Here is a 17,959-nt window from a genome sequence, read left to right as displayed (position 1 = left end):
AGTCTTCTTTATCCTTTTTATACAGTTGTTTATAATATTTATAAAAACATTTCTTATGTCTGCAGGCTTCTCTACAGATTTTCCGTCTGTTAGAATATTTGTGATAGTACTTTGCTTTTGTCTCTTCTTTAATTGCCAGGCCAATAGTTTCCCACATTTATTTGTGGATTCAAAATTTCTTTGTCTCATCCTTCTCAACTTCTATTCTATTTCTATTTACTAACTGTGAATATTGAACCTGTAAGGCCTTAATTCCTTTTTGTATCTGCAGATTCTTTGGATTTCCTCTGAGCTTCTTCTATTTATCTTTTAATTGGTCCATAATTATATCTTTTCTCTCATTCTGTAACTTTCTCCTAACTGAATTTTGTTGTATCAGAAACCCTCTCATTACTGCCTTGCTACCGTCCCAAATAACCCTTGTTTCCGTTCCCTGGTTCATATTAAGTTCAAAATAATCCTTTAGGGTTTTTTGGCCTTATTAACAATTGATGTACATATCAACAAATCATCATTCATTCTCCATCTTTAGGAACCCTGTACAAACATTTTCAGGTCCATAAAAACTGCATTGTGATCAAAGAAAGTTTTAGGGCAAATTTCCGTTTTTGTTACTTTAGGAACCAAGTCTCTGGATATCCATAAGTAGTCTATTCTCGAAAATACTTGATTTGCATCTGAAAAAAGGGGGTCTTTTTACATTGGATTTCTGATTCTCCATATATCTGACAAATCAAATTTATCAGTTAAGTCAAAAAAAGTCTTGGGTAATCTGCCATAATTTGATACCTTTGATCTCTGAGTCCTATCCATCAAAGCAGATGCAACTCCATTCAAGTCCCCCATCAATATTAATTTGTAATCCATATATTCCAAAAGACTTGTTTCCAAATTCATGAAAAAGTCCGCTTTGCCATCATTAGGTGCGTAGATTGCTAGTAACAAATATTTCTCGCCTTGTGCTGTAATTTCAACTGCTATGTGTCTTCCTTCCTCATCTTTAAATGCCAATTTTTTATTCCATTTTTCCTTAATATAGAAAACCACTCCTCTTTTTTTAACTTTGTCAGAAGAAATAAATTATTGTCCCAATCTTTTCATAGATCATAGCATCATAGAGTTGGAAGAGACCACAAGGGCCATTGAGTCCAACCCCCTGCCAAGCAAGAAACACCATCAGAGCACTCCTGGCATAAGGTTGTCAAGCCTCTGCTTAAAGACCTCCAAAGAAGGAGACTCCACCACACTCCTTGGCAGCAAATTCCACTGTTGAACAGCTTTTACTGTCAGGAAGCGCTGACATGCTTATTAACATTTTTCTATGTAGTCTTGTGATGTGGGTTTCCTGTAAACAAATTATATCCAAATTCTGTTTTTCCAAAACATGATAAATTTGACTCCTTTTCTGAGAAGAGTTCAAACCATTTATGTTCCATGAATAAATTCTCAGCGCCATGCCATGATGTCAAATTAAGAGGGTGTAACCTCCGCTCCCAACAGCAGTGGGCTCTGTAATCCAAGTTCCACCGAGTGCATTTGCAAGAATATGTCCTTTTCTCCAACAGTCTTTATCTTTTGCTTTCTTCCTTCAAATTTGAAGGATAGGCCCTCTGGAAATTCCCACCTAAAAAAGATGTTCTTCCTCCTCAAGATGTTTGTCAAATCCGTATATTGGGATCTCAGGTTCAAAAATTGGCGTGGGATCTCTTTAAAGAGCACCACAGATTTATCCTGGATTTTTAGGCCTTTTCTGTAGTGGTGTCCCAGAATGATATCCCTTTGCTCCTTGGTCTTAAAGACCACTATACAATCATAAGTTACTTTTGTATCCTTTTTTGGTCCAAATCTATAAGCTTTCTCTATCCAAGCTTCCACTTCCTCTTTTTTGAGGTCCCAGCATTCCACAAAAAATCCTATCAGAGACTCATTGAGTTTTTCCTCTTCCAAAAAAGGGACCCCCCCCTCAATCTCAAATGCAATTCTTTTCCCTTCAACTGCAGAAAGGCAATTGCATTGGCATTTTCATATCACATCTATTCCAAATCTGGCACTCTGTCTCCAGCTGTGCCATCCTTGTGTCATGCGTGGTTATCTCAACTTTTACTTCCTTTAAGTCAGTGCTTAAAAGCTCAAATCTTTTCTCCAATTTATCAATACTTGCTGTATTACGATTAAAACCTTCTCTAATGCCACTCAAGATTGCAATCACCGACTTCTCAAATTGCTGGGCTTTAGAGCCACGTCTTGTTTTTTCTGGGCGCATAATAGCTTAGGAATGTCAAGGTCAGTCCCACAGTCTGGCGCAGTGGTGGAAAATAACAATTTCCCTCCACCAGTCCCACTGCAGCCGGCCCAGAGGCTGTGTCCCTGTTCTTTCAAACAGGATGAAAACCAAAAGCCAGGGTGGCAGAAAGAAAAATCTCTGGAGCTCCCCTTTGTTCTGAGGGAAGAAGACACTTTTTATCAATTTAAAGTATAGCCAGGCAGCTCCGGAAAGTTTGTAACAAAGTCAGTGGAAACGGAGACTGAATGCTTCCTCTTCCATTGTGACATCACAATGGAGACTAGTCTTCCCTCCTGGGTGGTCTGCTGCAGAATGGGGAAGTCTCAATCAAATTCACAATCTTCCTAGGTTAAAGTCTTAAACACAATTACCCCCTCGAGGAGGGGGAGTAAAATTGCTTGCAAAGTTTTAAAAACTTTTCACTTCATTAGGGCTTTGGTCTTTGTACGCCAATTCTCTCTTTCTCCAACAAAATAGGACCGACCTCCATTTTTAAGTCTCCCTTCTCTTCCAAATTCTTTTCAAATTATTTATTGTAGTTACTTACAGTTCCAAATTTTTAAGTCTTTTTTTTTCCCCTGAAGGAACTGGCCGCTCACGATCACCAGTCTTGGAGCTTCGCTGCTTTGAAGGAAGCGGTCGTTTCCGCTGTGCCGTGTCTCCAAACCCGCTTGCTTTCGGGGCTCTTACGAGCTTACCGGGGAGCAGGGGAGTGGCTGGAAGGCACCCGCCGGAACACCAGGTCCTCAGAACGCTTGATCTGAGGTTTTTAATGGAGAACCACAACGCTCTCAAGGTCTCCCCAATTTCAAAGCGCTGGGGCTCTTTCAGCCGAAAGAGCTCCCGACTGCCATTATCGGGCGACCAACCGGAAGTGACATCATATGATTTATCAACTGTGAGGTGTAACTCTTGAGGCATTTGTCACTACAGTACCCTTTGAGCGAATGAAGACTACAATGGTACCTCAGGTTATAGACGCTTCAGGTTACAGACTCTGCTAACCCAGAAATAGTACCTCGGGGTAAGAAATTTGCTTCAGGATGAGAACAGAAATCGTGTGGCAGTGGCGGGAGGCCCCATTAGCTAAAGTGGTACCTCAGGTTAAGAACGGACCTCTGGAATGAACTAAGTTCTTAACCTGAGGTACCACTGTATTTAAGGCAGGGAGGGTTGCTATTTGTGGGATAACAACTCCCATTGCCTCAGACTTTTGGGAGCTAGCATGATGTGCTGGTTAGTGTGCAGGACACTAGTTCAGAGCATGATGGGAGTTGCAATCCAAATCCTAGAGGGCCACCGGTTCACGGCTCCTGGCATCAGGGACCGTATACAATATATTCCCCATTTGAGCCTGCTCACATCCTGGGTGCTTGAAATAATGTACAGCTGACTCCCAAGTTGAGTAGTGACCATGAGAGCTTATCTCAAAGATCAGGGAGACTTGGGTGGAGAATATAGGGGGCAGAAAAGGCAAATGCATTCCTCAAACACTCTGGTGGTACCAGGGTGGCAAATTATGCCACAAGCACTGTTTGCTCCCTCTCCCTGCCAGAGTCAAAGGACTCTGATACAGGCAGGAGAGGCAAGGGGTGGATGGACATCTCTGCTGACTCCACTGCCGAAAAGCCTCAGAAGCGAACATGTAAGCAGCTGGCTTCCTTATAAATTTGATTAATTTGGCTTAAAGTAGAAGGCATTCTTGTCCATGTGGGAGGTGACAGCAAAAGAAGAGATCTAATGAGAAATCTTTTGTGGAAGAATGAGATCCTTATTTGGACAATTTGGGAAATATCATAGTTAAATGGAATTGCAGGCAGGATTAAAATATGAGCAGCAGAAGATGAATGATAAATTTGTAATGAAGGGAATGTGGAATAGATAAAGGCATAATTGCTGCAGGAATGGGTGGGAATACAAACACCAGGGAAGAAGGGTGAGGAGTCAACTTTTAAAATGTGTAGAAATTTGGTGTAAAATTTGATGTTAATTTGTGAAAATTGTGAAAATTAAAATGAAATTAATTGGAAAAGAAATTATGTACATTTTATAATAATCTGGATATTTATTCGGACATATGGACTGCCTACATTAATTTATACATTTAAGTCAGGATTGACAGAATACTTTAATTGTTGGTGCTAGCTGCTGTTTCTTCTTTTCCTCTTATTTTTGCAAAAAGAAAGAAAGCTTATGACTTCAGTCATTTTGGCCAAAGTTGCGCCATTTTCCTCCTGCCTACTTAAGTCTCAGGGTACTGTCATTCCAAGGGCTCTTCCTCTGAACCTCATCCAAGGAAAGAACGACAGAACAGTGGTAGCACACATGGCTTAAAGGAATGTCCCAGGCACCTCCAATTTATTATGCTGCAGCAAATGATGGGAAAGATCTTTCCCTGAGACGATAGAGAGCCACTGCCAGACAGAGCAGACTCTCCTGGGCTAGGCAACTGTCCAAGCTGATGCACAGCACCTTCCTATTTTCCACTAGCACCATTTACTTCAATATGAAGAATGCTGCCTTACCTCCTTACACAACGGAGTCCGACCAGTGCACTTGGGCTGCTGGTAGCTCTTCGGCAAGGCTCTGTAGCTAGAGCCAAGTCTCTTACAAGAAGCGTAGTCTATTTCCATTGCTATCCCTTCTGTAGCCCGTTCCTTAGGGAAAGTTTCCATGTGTGCAGACTCTTTGTAGCCCAGAAAGTTTTTAAACCAAGTGAACAGCTCTGGGAATTTCCTAAAAAGAGGGGGGGAAATGGGAGAGGAAAGAGAAAAGATTATAGAACTCAATGGTTGCAGGAAGATTATCTAAGTCTTTTGTCTAAATGATTTACACATTTAGGACACAAAAAAGGACAAACTGCATTGCCATAACTTATTCTTGTTTGGAATTGTGGTTTAAGCATGCCACATTTTGCTGTGTGGATTCAGCACCACAACTATGGTTTGCAACCAACCAGAAGCAGAAGCATCTAATCTCTTTGCCTTGCAATTGGAGGAAGAAGGAAAGCAGGGGAGGGAGCAAGTGAGCCCAATGTTCACTGCTGCTAATTCCCAACTTTCCAAATCAAGTTGACTCAATGCAGCCAGTAAATTCATCTCCTTTGTCAAGCACCCCAATGTACAAACAGCTGGCAATGAATCATGGAGCCAAATATCATTTATTTCACTTACCCCAAAAATGGAGAAACTAACTGCACAAGCTCAGCTCGGGATATCACCTCCTGATTAAAAATGACCAGGCAACGGAGGAAATTCTCATATGCTTCTGTGCTTCGCAGAGCTTTCCGAACCTTGTGGGGGAAGGAAAAATATGGTTAGCAAATTGTTGAGAAAAATGAATGACAACACCGTCAATACACTGTACTTAACACCATCTCTTTGGGATGCAACATGAGAAACAATTCATAAATGGAATAAACACCTATATAAAATTTTACTGATTTAAGAGCTAATGCTCCAATTTAAACAAGCCTTGAATCCACTTTGGTAGATTATTATTATGCGGTTTTAAAGCTGGTTAATCTTAGTACCTGACAAATGAAAATGTTGTTCATATGCATCTGAATTTGTTTTTACACATTTTACATTCTTTTTGATAGTTGTAATTGTTTTCATTGCTGAAAATTATAATGCAAAGCCGCCTAGTTCACTGCTACTTTTGTACAGAAGGGTACTTTTTTCAAAATTTGCTGGGGTTTTGCAAATTTTCAAAATGTCATTTAGTCTCTGAAACAGTGGCTTCAAAAGGTATCTAGAAATCAGAGATCTCACCTAGTCAGGAGAAATATACAGCCGGCTGAGGTGTGAAAAGGGGCAGTGATGCAGAAGTTGTGTGAGAAGGTCAACCCCCCCCCATGTTAGATGCTGAGACTGACAGACAGGTAACATCTGGGAGGCTTAAGGCTGCTTTCCTAATGCACACTGATCTGGGAGTAGGACTCAAATAAAAGAAAGTGCTAGGGCTGTTTGAAAACCAATGGCTGCTTCAGCAGATGTCATCCAAAGCCTCACCTTGTCAAAGAACAGAGACTCTGTCCCATGTTTTCCAGCTTCTACCACTGAAGGGTCCTTCAAACTGAGCAGCTTTGGTTTCTTCTGCAGAAAGAGAGAATGAGCCGCAAAAGAGTTTCAAAAACCAGAGCCGAAAGATAATACTTGGGCTGATGCCTATTGCAAAATATTTTAGTTTTGCTAAGCTGCTGCAGAGAAGCCAGAGAAGTGGAGAATGGTATACATTACTGTTGTTTTGGTAGAGTTAAACAATGGTTACTGAAGGCATATGAAGTAGGCATGTAAGAAAACCAGTCAGTAGAAACATACTACTAACTCTTCCCTGGGTTTTCATTATCAGCTTGGAAAGGCAAAGCATTAAAATACGAATGGTGAATTACAAACACTGTTTCATTTGCAACAAGTTAATTGATCAACAAGAGTTCAACAACCTTCCTTATTTGCTGGCATCCCATCCCAGGTCTCCTCACACAAGGGCTCCCAGATGCCATGGGACACCTTTACTGGCTGTTCCCTCACTCTCACCAAGGTTAACTCCCTGCTTAAGAGTTTTTTCTCCTAGAGCAGCACAGCCCCTCCATTCCCTTCAGAAGAATTTGCATCCTGAAATGTTATTGTAATAAATAAATATTAGGAAGACAATGATTCAAAAGCTCTGATAGGCTCTGATGAACAAATGATTTTCCAGCTAAAATGAGCCCATTTGTAACTTACAACTAAGCATACAGTCAATCAAGCATACAGTCAATCAAACTAAGCATACAGTCAATCAAAACGACCTTGACAGATTAGAGAACTGGGCCAAAACAAACAAGATGAATTTTAACAGGGAGAAATGTAAAGTATTGCACTTGGGCAAAAAAAATGAGAGGCACAAATACAAGATGGGTGACACCTGGCTTGAGAGCAGTACATGTGAAAAGGATCTAGGAGTCTTGGTTGACCACAAACTTGACATGAGCCAACAGTGTGACGCGACAGCTAAAAAAGCCAATGCAATTCTGGGCTGCATCAATAGGAGTATAGCATCTAGATCAAGGGAAGTAATAGTGCCACTGTATTCTGCTCTGGTCAGACCTCACCTGGAGTACTGTGTCCAGTTCTGGGCACCACAGTTCAAGAAGGACACTGACAAACTGGAACGTGTCCAGAGGAGGGCAACCAAAATGGTCAAAGGCCTGGAAACGATGCCTTATGAGGAAGGGCTAAGGGAGCTGGGCATGCTTAGCCTGGAGAAGAGGAGGTTAAGGGGTGATATGATAGCCATGTTCAAATATATAAAAGGATGTCACATAGAGGAGGGAGAAAGGTTGTTTTCTGCTGCTCCAGAGAAGCGGACACGGAGCAATGGCTCTAAACTACAAGAAAGAAGATTCCACCTAAACATTAGGAAGAACTTCCTGACAGTAAGAGCTGTTCGACAGTGGAATTTGCTGCCAAGGAGTGTGGTGGAGTCTCCTTCTTTGGAGGTCTTTAAGCAGAGGCTTGACAACCATATGTCAGGAGTGCTCTGATGGTGTTTCCTGCTTGGCAGGGGGTTGGACTCGATGGCCCTTGTGGTCTCTTCCAACTCTATGATTCTATGATTCTAGGGACCGCTGTCCCACTAACAGCTCACTCTGTTCTTGCTTTGGGCTTTATGCAGAAATGCAGCAGACCTTCTGTGACCTTCTTCATGGTCTCCTCCTCCAGCCCAATCCTACTGTTTTCAAACATAAATATGTGCATCTACCAACTAATGAAACACCTTCATGCATCTGATCCAGTAGCCTCTAGTCCACAGAAGCTTAGGCCACAATACAACATTTAAGGGTCACAAGGGACTCTGTTGCTTTCATTGCAACAGACCATTGCAGTATCTGGTATCAGCCTATTGATGAAGATGATGATCAATGCTCACCTTCACTGGAGGAGCTGTCCCAGTTGTGGCATGCCGCCGGATCTGACAGCCATTCTGATTAGGTCTTTGCTGCTTGCTGTTAAGTTGGGGCTTCTTGACTGTGCCCCCATGGTCATTTCTCACAGACTCCACTTTCTCTGCAGTTGTCTTGCTTAAAAGCTTGTTTAAACAACAATGTACAAATACATTTATTGATCCCAGTATCTCATACAGGCAAATGTATTTAATTGTAATCACCCAGGCAAAGCTCTAGAGCTCAAGGAACTTGATATTAAAATGGCCTTGTTAACTGGGGGGGGGGCAGGGGGGGGCGGGCGAAGAGAACAGGACTCACGCAAAGTATATCCTTTCCAGAAAGGAAATTAAGAAAATTGGCTCTTTGCCTGTGATACTCTAAAAGGGAATCATAAGACAATTTGTTGTTTAGTCGTGTCCGACTCTTCGTGACCCCATGGACCAGAGCACACTAGGCACTCCTGTCTTCAATAGAAACCCAAATTAGGAACTCTTGCTCTGAAGTCCAATCTATTTTATTTATTTAATTATTATAATTAAATATCCCCACCTCATTAATCCATATCCCAGTACTTCAAAAGTTACACTATGCCATAAGGAGTAAGCAGAACAGGATAAGCAATGCTCTCCTTCAAGGTGCCCTGTAAGTAACAACATTAGGAGCAAACTCACCACAGAGCTGTTTGCATCTGGCAGGAACTGCCCAAACTCCGAGAGCAGATCTTCCTGGTTCTTGAAAAGACGGGCCACCTGGGCATAGACCTCCTGCTCAGTCAGTGCCGGTGTGTAGTTGCCTCCTGCTTCCTTGGCATTCCGCTGCTCTTTCTGTCATGAGATGGAAGAGAAAGGAAGAGCTCAGAGCAGCTGTTCTAACCAGTTTCATTCTCCTGGTTCTTTAAAGAAAATCCACAACACCTAGCATGAGAGCTCAAGAGAAAGGCATCAGATGACAAGATAAAAAGGACACTGAAGAAGTTTCCTTCCTGCCCCTGGAAGGATTCCACGGAGGGCCAGACACTTGAGAGGCACATCTGGCTGTTCTACAAGTGTTGCACCCTTTGTATGACTCATCTCCATTAATGATGGCTTTTAAACAGCATCTCTGGAGAAAATTTCCTGCTCTGCAGGTAGGAACTTTGAAGGTTTGAAGCAGGTAGGTTTGAAGCAAAACTGAGCTAGTGTCAACTGGCTGGGGATTTACTACTTGTTATGCTTCACCCAGTCAGGGCTTTTTTTAGGCAGAACTTGCCGGAACTGAGTTCTGGCACCTCTCAGGTGGGCGCCATTGCCATTATAAGAGAACAAGGGAGGTGTTCAGGGTGAGTTCCGGTACCTCTTTTTCTAGAAAAATAGCACTGCACCCAGTAATCATCTTTTCCTGCTTTGCTTGACAAGCCACTCTTTTCTTCTATATAAAAGTGAATATTGAACAGGAAAAAGGTGTCATTAAGACTTGTGCAGTTGCTCACTCACCTGATAGGTATGGAGGATCTCCAAGAAAGCCTTGTAAATGTCTGGCTGTCCCTGGAAACGATTCTTGATCTTATTGACGTAGTTGATTGCATGATTAAACTCAACCGGCTGGTTATTCTGGAGGGATGGTGTGGATCCAAGAGAGATTGTCACAGGTGCATGGGGCTGGACTGGTGGAGAGCGAGGGGATGCATAGGGGATTGGGGGAGTCTGCTGGCTGGTTGGTGTATGTGTCTGTAGCTGGGATGGCTGGGAATGAAAAGCAGACACTGGGTTACACTGGTTCCTGAACAGCCACGTATTGAGTGAGCCCTTAGTGAGCCCTCCAGAGTGCTGCGTGACTATGCTCAAAAGCAAAACAAACAGCAAAACTTATTATTACCTCAGGATACAGAGCTTGCCCAGAATAACCATGCAGCAATATAGAGATGAAAGGAACGAGACGCTCATCTACTTCAACTTCTTTCCCAAAGGCAGTGCTATTCCCTTGTGAATCCACCTAGCTAGATCATTTACACAACACCAACTATGGTATGCTAACAAAGCAGAGCTGCAAAGCTTGGTTGGCCCAGAAATTTTTGTGCCTGAAGAGGGAAATTCCAAACAGATATTGTGCTCGTGCAGTGATTCTTGCACAGAATGTGTTGGTGGATTGTGCCCCGAAAGTCAGCTATCTGTCTCTGACTCTCCACTTTGGCAACATGCCTCCTTGACAAAACCCCAAATCAACCTCACTTTCTCCCTTGAGGGGGCCTTCTCTGTCCGGAAACCACAGGTGTCCCTACTTCTAAGCTAGAGGCTACCTGTTTCATTTGAGGTTACCTTGCTGATCTTGGCAGGTGTCGGCTGTGGTGCTGGCTGTGCCGGGGCTGGGGCAGACTGTGCTGATGGCTGAGACTGATGCTGATGCTGGGGCTGGGGCTGGGGCTGAGGCTGGGGCTGGAGGCCGTGGGTCGGGATCTGATGAACCTGCCCTGGTGTCGTTACATTCACCATGTCATTAGTCTGCACTTCAATTTTGTAGCCAGGAGGCAAGAAAGTGTTGAAACCCATAATCAAATCAGGATGGCCTTTGAACAGCTGAGACACCCGGCTAATCACTCCTGGAGTATCAATGCTGTGAAATCAAAAGACAAGGAGGAAGAGAGAGATCAGGTCTCCTCTGTGGATTTGACACATTTCAGACACGCATAGCACTACATTTAGAGAATGTTGTTAACACACATCCCCCATTATAGCTACTAGCAGAAAATAAGGCAGGCAAGCTGCCAACAAAACATGCTGCTTGGGGAAATAAAAGTAACCAAATTCTTGAACAAGCACCTCTTTCCTTTCCAGCCTGCCCACGCCTGAAGAACTTCTGGAATGGTTCTGCTTCAACTACCCTCTTTAGCAGAAATATGTCATGCTTCTATAAAGAAGAGCGCCTTACCTATGGTGTCACCTCAACTGTGGAATGCCCCTCATCAGGAGGCCCACCTGGCATGACATCACAAGCTGTCAGAGCCTGATGAAGACCGTCCTATTTGTCCAGGCATTTAGACTGTAGATGGGTTTTGGAATTGTTTGTTCTGTTTTTAGCTTTTTAAGAATTTATTTTTAATGCTTATTTGCTGGTTACAAATGAATTTATTTGTTTTATGAATTGATTTTATTAACACTTTGGAATTTTTTTTAATGAAAGGCAGATAATATTTAATGTAAATAAAGAAAATATATAGGCATGGGCATTTCACAATAAGCAAAAAGGTGAACAGGACAAGTTTGTCTGATAATCTATTGCTAAAACTCAAGATTCTAAATCTCATGGGGGAGGGGGTGAGAAAAAAGAGTTCTCAGGGATTGTGTTTTCTTTTTCTGCCCCCCCCCCAAAAGCATCTACTTCTTTCCCCTTCCCCCAAGAAACAATCTTTATACAAGTATCAAATCTGCAATGACAAGTTAAGTGGCTGTTGGTAGTATTTATCATTTCCTTTTTATTTTGATACTTTGGCAACTCCTGTTTGCTTTATTTTTCTTTGGGTATATTAAAAAATCTAATAAAAATTCATTTTTTTTTCTTTTTAAAGTGCAACATCAGAAAGTAAATCATGGACTTCTTAATTTTGTTACGTGCATTTCTTCCACAGTGGAAGTCGATGAGACAGGTTCCAAGTGAGTCTTCAAAAGCAAAAAAAGGCAGCTGCAGAAGTGAACATGAAGCATAAAAGCCTCTCCTGGAAAGAGGAGTTTTCTCAAAATACATTGAGAACCATATCTAGTGATGCAGCCACTTTTTCACATTTTACTTGTGTTTTCCTATGGCTGCTATTGATTCTCTTCCAGCCTCCTATCAAGACACTAAGCATGCTCAGGCCCTACCAGTTTCAGCAACTTTGCTATATCAAGCCCATCCAGACTATGATTTGGACCTTGGATAAGGCATACTTAAGAGCAAACTTTGCTTTTTGGGGGACCACTATAGATGGGGGTGTTAGGCATGAGGGGTTTTAACCAGATCAGGGGCTAAAAAAGGAAGTTTGGCTACGCACAAGAAAAAAACAGCAGGCAAGATAGGACTGTGGTGAATTTAGGGCAGACAAAGGGAAAGATTCAAATGTGTGATATTGTCAGGTATTTGATTTTGACCTTACTAGTGAAATACTACATGGCCCAAAGAAGCATCAGTTAAAATAAAGCACACAGCAGGTTCGCACCTTTGAGATTTAAACTCCTTCATGATGTCCAAGAAGTCGTTGTAGACTTGAGGCTGGCTGCCAAATTGCAGCTTCACTTGGTCAAGGTAGGAGAGGGCATCTTCCACCTAGGACCAACAAAAGCAACTTAGGAACATGTCTTTCTGTCACCATTTTATCTCCATTCTTGCACATGCACAGGGAATGCAACCCCTGAGATACAAAAGAGCAGTTAAGCAAAACTTATTCTTCCACCAGAAAGCAATTCAGCACTGTGTATAGCTCTCTCTTCTGTGAAGCCCAGCCGTAGAGTGGTGCCTCGCAAGACGAAAAGAATCCGTTCCGCGAGTCTCTTCGTCTTGCGGTTTTTTTGTCTTGCGAAGCAACCCTATTAGCGGATTAGCACTATTAGCGGCTTAGCGGCCAAGCGGCTTAGAAAAAGGGAGAAAAAAGCGAAAAAAATCACAAGACTCACAAGACGTTTTCGTCTTGCGAAGCAAGCCCATAGGGAAATTCATCTTGCGAAGCGCCTCGAAAAACGGAAAACCCTTTCGTCTAGCGGGTTTTTCGTCTTGCGAGGCATTGGTCTTGCGGGGCACCACTGTACATAAGAGATATAAAGGCCTGGGGGAAAACAGAGAACTGGGAAGAGTGGAGGAGAATAGTCTGTCCCGCACTTCTACCATTTTTTTTTTTTTGGGGGGGTGGCCTTTCTGGAGCTTCACATCTCTTGTCATGCAACACAACAGTCCTCTCAAGAAGTGAGTAGTGCTACTGCAGCCCAAAGCAAAGTTCCAAGGAGGGGCACAGTAAGGGACCTGACACTACTTTCTTGTTTTACGTTGTGATGGGTGTGGCCGTTTTGTGATGTGCATTTTGCTGCTGCTTTCTGGGGAAATTTACAAATTACAAAGGGTTGGATAAGAGCGTCTATTTCCACAGACCCAGAAGAGTGATGGATCCAGGGCTTCCAAGCAGGCTTTTAAAACAAATGTCTAGTGGACAAGCCTGAAACTGCAAACCCTTCATAAGCAGGGTGCTGTGCAGAAAAACAATATACTGTACCACAGCCACTCTTCAGGCTGGTTATTTAAGCAATATTTCAGCCTGAGTGAAAACCTGTTTTTTAAAGGTTTTTTTTTCTGCAACAGCTGGGCTATGCATGTGCTCTTTTCTCAGACTTACGTAACAGTTTTCCTGAGTTCAATGATAGAAACTTTTGTTCACTTTTTTGTTCGACAACCAAGGCACAATTGCCGGTTGGCAAATTCCTTTTAAAAAATGGAGAAACACGCCTCAGAGGGCTTCTCTCCCCACCCCCTGCAGGCCATTTCCTGGCCGCAGCCAAGAGCTATACCAGAGATACTTTCACAAAGTAATACTCACTGCGCCTGACAGTGGCAACAGCACATGCTGCAGCAGAAAACAAGTACAGGACAAAGAAACACCCCCCAAAAGTAGATATTTACATACATATAAGAAATGGGATGTATGTAAAGTCAGCCTTACTCAGAATAAAAGTTAATGAAAAGGACTGTCTTAAGTTCATTAATTTCAGAGGGTTTACTTTGAGTAGTACTAGTATTGAATACAGCGTAACAAAACAACCTATAGAAGAGATGATCAGAGGCTATCAGAGTTCACACATCCCCTTGTCAGGGACATGCCCTCCTTGGCCAAGGACGACAACCATAAAGCTCCCTGGGAGACCTTGGGCCCAACACCATCTCCTAACCTAACCTACCTCACAGGGTTGTTGTGAGGGTGAAATAGGGAGGCAGAAAACCATGTACACCACCTTGAGCTTGTTGAAAGAAAAATGTGGTATATAAATACAATAATTTGTCCAGGTGAGCACGCAAGAAATCAAAACGTCCTAGGCCTGCACAAAATTTTAGTGGGACAGCAAGTGGCCTTAACCAAAAGATTGGGAACCTGTGGCCATCCAATTGTTTCTGACATACAACTCCCATTATGCCTGACCACTAGTGTGGAGACTAAGGCTGATGTGAACCGGAGTCCAACAAGAACTTGGGGGAGGGGGTGTCACAGGCCCTCCATCACTGACTTAAAGGCTGTTTGACTTCTGCCTCCCCCTCTGTTGCTGACCTTTATGTAGGGGTGGCAGTGGGAAAGAAACCTTTTAACAGCCAAGATATGAGATCCATGCAGTTAGATTAACAGCAATGTAAGAAGAAGAGAGAAAGCCATAACAGTACAGTTGAAGTTCTTCAGTGTTACTAAACTATGGATAAAACAGGGTATGTATCTTATTTCTACTATTCCTCAATGTACACCACTATAGCTTATCTGGTCAGGTTTGCAGCAAGGCACAAAAACAAACCTTGACTAGTTATTCCAAAAGCTGCTAGCAAAGACTCATACAAAAACTGCATACCATCCCCTAGATAAAACCTCCCCTAGATAAAACCAGGATTCTCCTACTTCATGGGTAGGCAAACTAAGGCCCGGGGCCCAGATCCGGCCCAATCGCCTTCTAAATCTGGCCCACGGACGGTCCAGGAATCAGCGTGTTTTTACATGAGTAGAATGTGCGCTTTTATTTAAAATGCATCTCTGGGTTATTTTTGGGCCATGGGAATTCGTTCATTTCCCCCCTCAAAATACAGTCCGGCCCCCCACAAGGTCTAAGGGACAGTGGACCGGCCCCCTGCTGAAAAAGTTTGCTGACCCCTGACCTAAAAGTTCTAAAAGCCCGCAGCCATACAACACTTTATTTTATATATTTATACAATATGTTAATCGCTTTATGTTGCCAACGGCAACCCAAAGCAACTTGCAACCAAGTAAGTGGATATCCACTTGAGCTAACAGAGTAACTTTCTCATTTCCCCAAGCAGTCTGTGCTTCTCTGAAGAAAGGTTAAATGAAACCAAGTTAATCTACCTCAGACCTTACCTTCAGCCTCTGGAACTGTTGCTGCCCCTGCACTGGTGCTGCAGGGGGAGTTGGGTGAGCATGACTCTGCACCACTTGGCTGCCATGAGGCTGGGGTGGGTTGGGATGGTGATGCCCACTATGGGCAGTTGCGAGAGTGGGCCCATGACTGCTGGAGCTCTGCGGCACAGTGGACACCTGGGAAGGAGAGAATAAAGACAAGCCACTAGGGTTAAGCCTTATGCCAGCATGGGTATCTCCAAACAATTGCTCTGGAGGTCACCTGGGAATGATGACTCTGTGGCAAAAAATGAACTCATATTGCTGAAGCATCTTTGGTTGTCCAGCCTAGAGCTTTGCTTTCAAGTGCTCCTTTGAGAAAGCTAAGCCTGGCCTGGAGTGACATGTCTGAACAACAATGATGCATCCCTGTGCAGAGTCCCCACAGTTGGGCACAGGAAGAGCACGGCTAGAACCCTGTCACCTATTTAAACTGATACACCCATCCCCATTACTGACAGTACCAGCTTGACCATGAGATTTACTTCCAAACAAACACGCTGAGGATTGCACTGTTAAATGATGGGCCTCAAGACTGTATCTACTTCCAAGGGCAAGGAGGCTCGAGTCTCACACACTGGGAGGTGGATGAGAGAGAAAACATGCTCTTTATTGTTATGTTATTGTTTGCCCACAGAGCAATGAAGATTGATGAACTTCCTGAGAGGACATAAGTTTAAAAAACATGACAGCAATTCTACCTGGTAGCTGGGTGTTACAGAGTACTGTATCCCAGTAGCAGATTGCATGGTCTCCGAAACAGATTCATATACAGGAGGTGCTGGAGCAAGAACACGATGCTGGTGTTGGAATGGTTCTGTGTTGCTGGCGATACGTCTCTGCTGTGACGCGTACACAGGTGACTCCTGTTCATCCAGTCGCCGCTTCATTCTGAATTCATGCTCAGGAAAGCACTATAAAACCTGTTAGAAAGAGGAATGGACAAATAGAAGCAATGAATTGTCAACCTTAACAGTAAAAATTTTATTTCAAAATCAAGGAGACAAAACAACAAAGATTCTAGTTATGCATTTAAACAAAGGCTGCTCTTTGTAGGAATTTAGAGCAGTGTTTCCCAAACTTGGGTCTCAGCTGTTTTTAGACTACAACTCTCATCATCCCTCACGAGCAGGACCAGTGGGGTCAGGGTTGGTGGGAATTGTAGTCCCAACACAGCTGGAGACCAAAGTTTGGGAAACACGAGTTTAGAGGGTATAATGTGACTAGACTGAAGATTTATAGGTGGACAAACATATTACATTTTAGTTTCACCTTAAATGTATCATGATAAACTTGACAGAAACTGGATGGCTTCATGAGTGCAGTTATGCCAAACTATAGAACTAAAGCACCATATACAAGATAAATGCTACCATATCTGCTTGTGCAGATCCTAATCCACCCCCACCCCACCCCACCAGAAGAAAGACCAGTTTCAATCCAAGCTGAGTTAGCAAAGTTCTTCTGAATGGCCTTTGCAGATCACTCTTTTAGCCTAACCTACTTCTCAGGTTAACCTGCTTTTTAAAAGCTTCCTTAAGTGTTTTTGTTTGCAAAGTGTTTTTGTTTGCAATACTCTACTTCACAAGGGTTGTCTGCAGTGTTAGAAACTGAGATATAAAAGCTAGGAGCCATAGCAAAACAGATCATACAGAGAGCACAGTGGGACTGAAATTTAGGCACGTGTGGGACAATAACAACTAGTGAATTTCATGGCTGAGTAAGGATTTGAATTCCAGCATCATAATATCCTTTAAGAGTTGTGGTAACCAGGATTGTACACAGTATTTCAAGTGCAGCTGCACCATAGGCTTGTATAAGGCCATTGTGATATTTCCAGTTCTGTTTCCAATCCTTTCCCTGATGATCCCAAAAATATAATTCCCCATTTTTACTGCTGCCACAACCTGGGTCAACATCTTCATTGGGCCCTATGACCCTATAATGGTAGGACACCACCAGCTCAGCCCTCAATAGCATATATGTAATTGCGTGCATCCCCTTACACTTATTAACACTGCATCAGATTTATCATTTTAATACTCATTCACCCAGTTTGGAGAGATCCCTTTGGAGCGATTTACAGCCTCTTTTTGTTCAAAACTACCCTGAACAACTTGGTGTCATCAGCAAACTTTGCTAACTCATCTCCAGGAAGGAATAGAAAGGCGTTCTGCCTCATGCTGCAGAGTTGGGTTCAAAAAGCAGGTAAATCTCACTCACTGTCACAGGACCAGAACCAAGAACAAGACAAAAATGGTTCTCATATCTATTTCAAGATATAAGAATATTTATTCTACTTGGACTCAGCATTCAAAATTAGCCAGGTGCTGGTTACATTTTGCAACTGACAACCGGCCTTTAACGAGTCAGTGGAGATGTCCAGGCGCCATTGTTTGGTGCCTAACATCTCCACCTGACTGGTGTAGCTGCAATGCCACGTCAGTCAGTTGGTCTGCGGGGCAGCAGCGCACCAAAATATATGCCTCTTTTGCTGCTGCACTGCTCTGCGAATCACCTGGTCTGCAGGGTAACATGGCACCAGAAGTGCTGCACAAGCCAAGTGATTCCCCACAGCCAGCCAGCCACTCCAGCTCACTGGGCTTTAGCAGCTCCGCAAAGGCCACCTGGGTCCAGTTTT

The 17,959-nt window shown here is 43.1% G+C and overlaps 1 protein-coding gene across 4 annotated transcripts in view; it reads right to left on the bottom strand.

Annotated features, from left to right (window-relative positions):
* SIN3A (SIN3 transcription regulator family member A) overlaps positions 1 to 17,959 on the bottom strand; it is a 66,049-nt gene that overhangs the window by 19,141 nt on the left and 28,949 nt on the right. For all 4 annotated transcript variants that reach the window (XM_079953167.1, XM_079953166.1, XM_079953168.1 and 1 more), the window contains exons 2-11: positions 16,020 to 16,241; positions 15,280 to 15,456; positions 12,382 to 12,488; positions 10,508 to 10,802; positions 9,686 to 9,934; positions 8,885 to 9,037; positions 8,198 to 8,356; positions 6,298 to 6,381; positions 5,458 to 5,576; positions 4,810 to 5,020 (exon numbers count right to left, since the gene is read on the bottom strand). In XM_079953167.1, the coding sequence (XP_079809293.1) occupies positions 4,810 to 5,020; positions 5,458 to 5,576; positions 6,298 to 6,381; positions 8,198 to 8,356; positions 8,885 to 9,037; positions 9,686 to 9,934; positions 10,508 to 10,802; positions 12,382 to 12,488; positions 15,280 to 15,456; positions 16,020 to 16,208 (1,743 nt within the window). In that variant the 5' untranslated portion in view covers positions 16,209 to 16,241. The remainder of the gene's footprint in view (positions 1 to 4,809; positions 5,021 to 5,457; positions 5,577 to 6,297; positions 6,382 to 8,197; positions 8,357 to 8,884; positions 9,038 to 9,685; positions 9,935 to 10,507; positions 10,803 to 12,381; positions 12,489 to 15,279; positions 15,457 to 16,019; positions 16,242 to 17,959) is intronic.

Source organism: Podarcis cretensis, assembly GCF_951804945.1.
Source record: "Podarcis cretensis genome assembly, chromosome: 14".
Classification (NCBI taxonomy): domain Eukaryota; kingdom Metazoa; phylum Chordata; class Lepidosauria; order Squamata; family Lacertidae; genus Podarcis; species Podarcis cretensis.
This window is presented reverse-complemented; position numbering and strand designations above follow the sequence as displayed.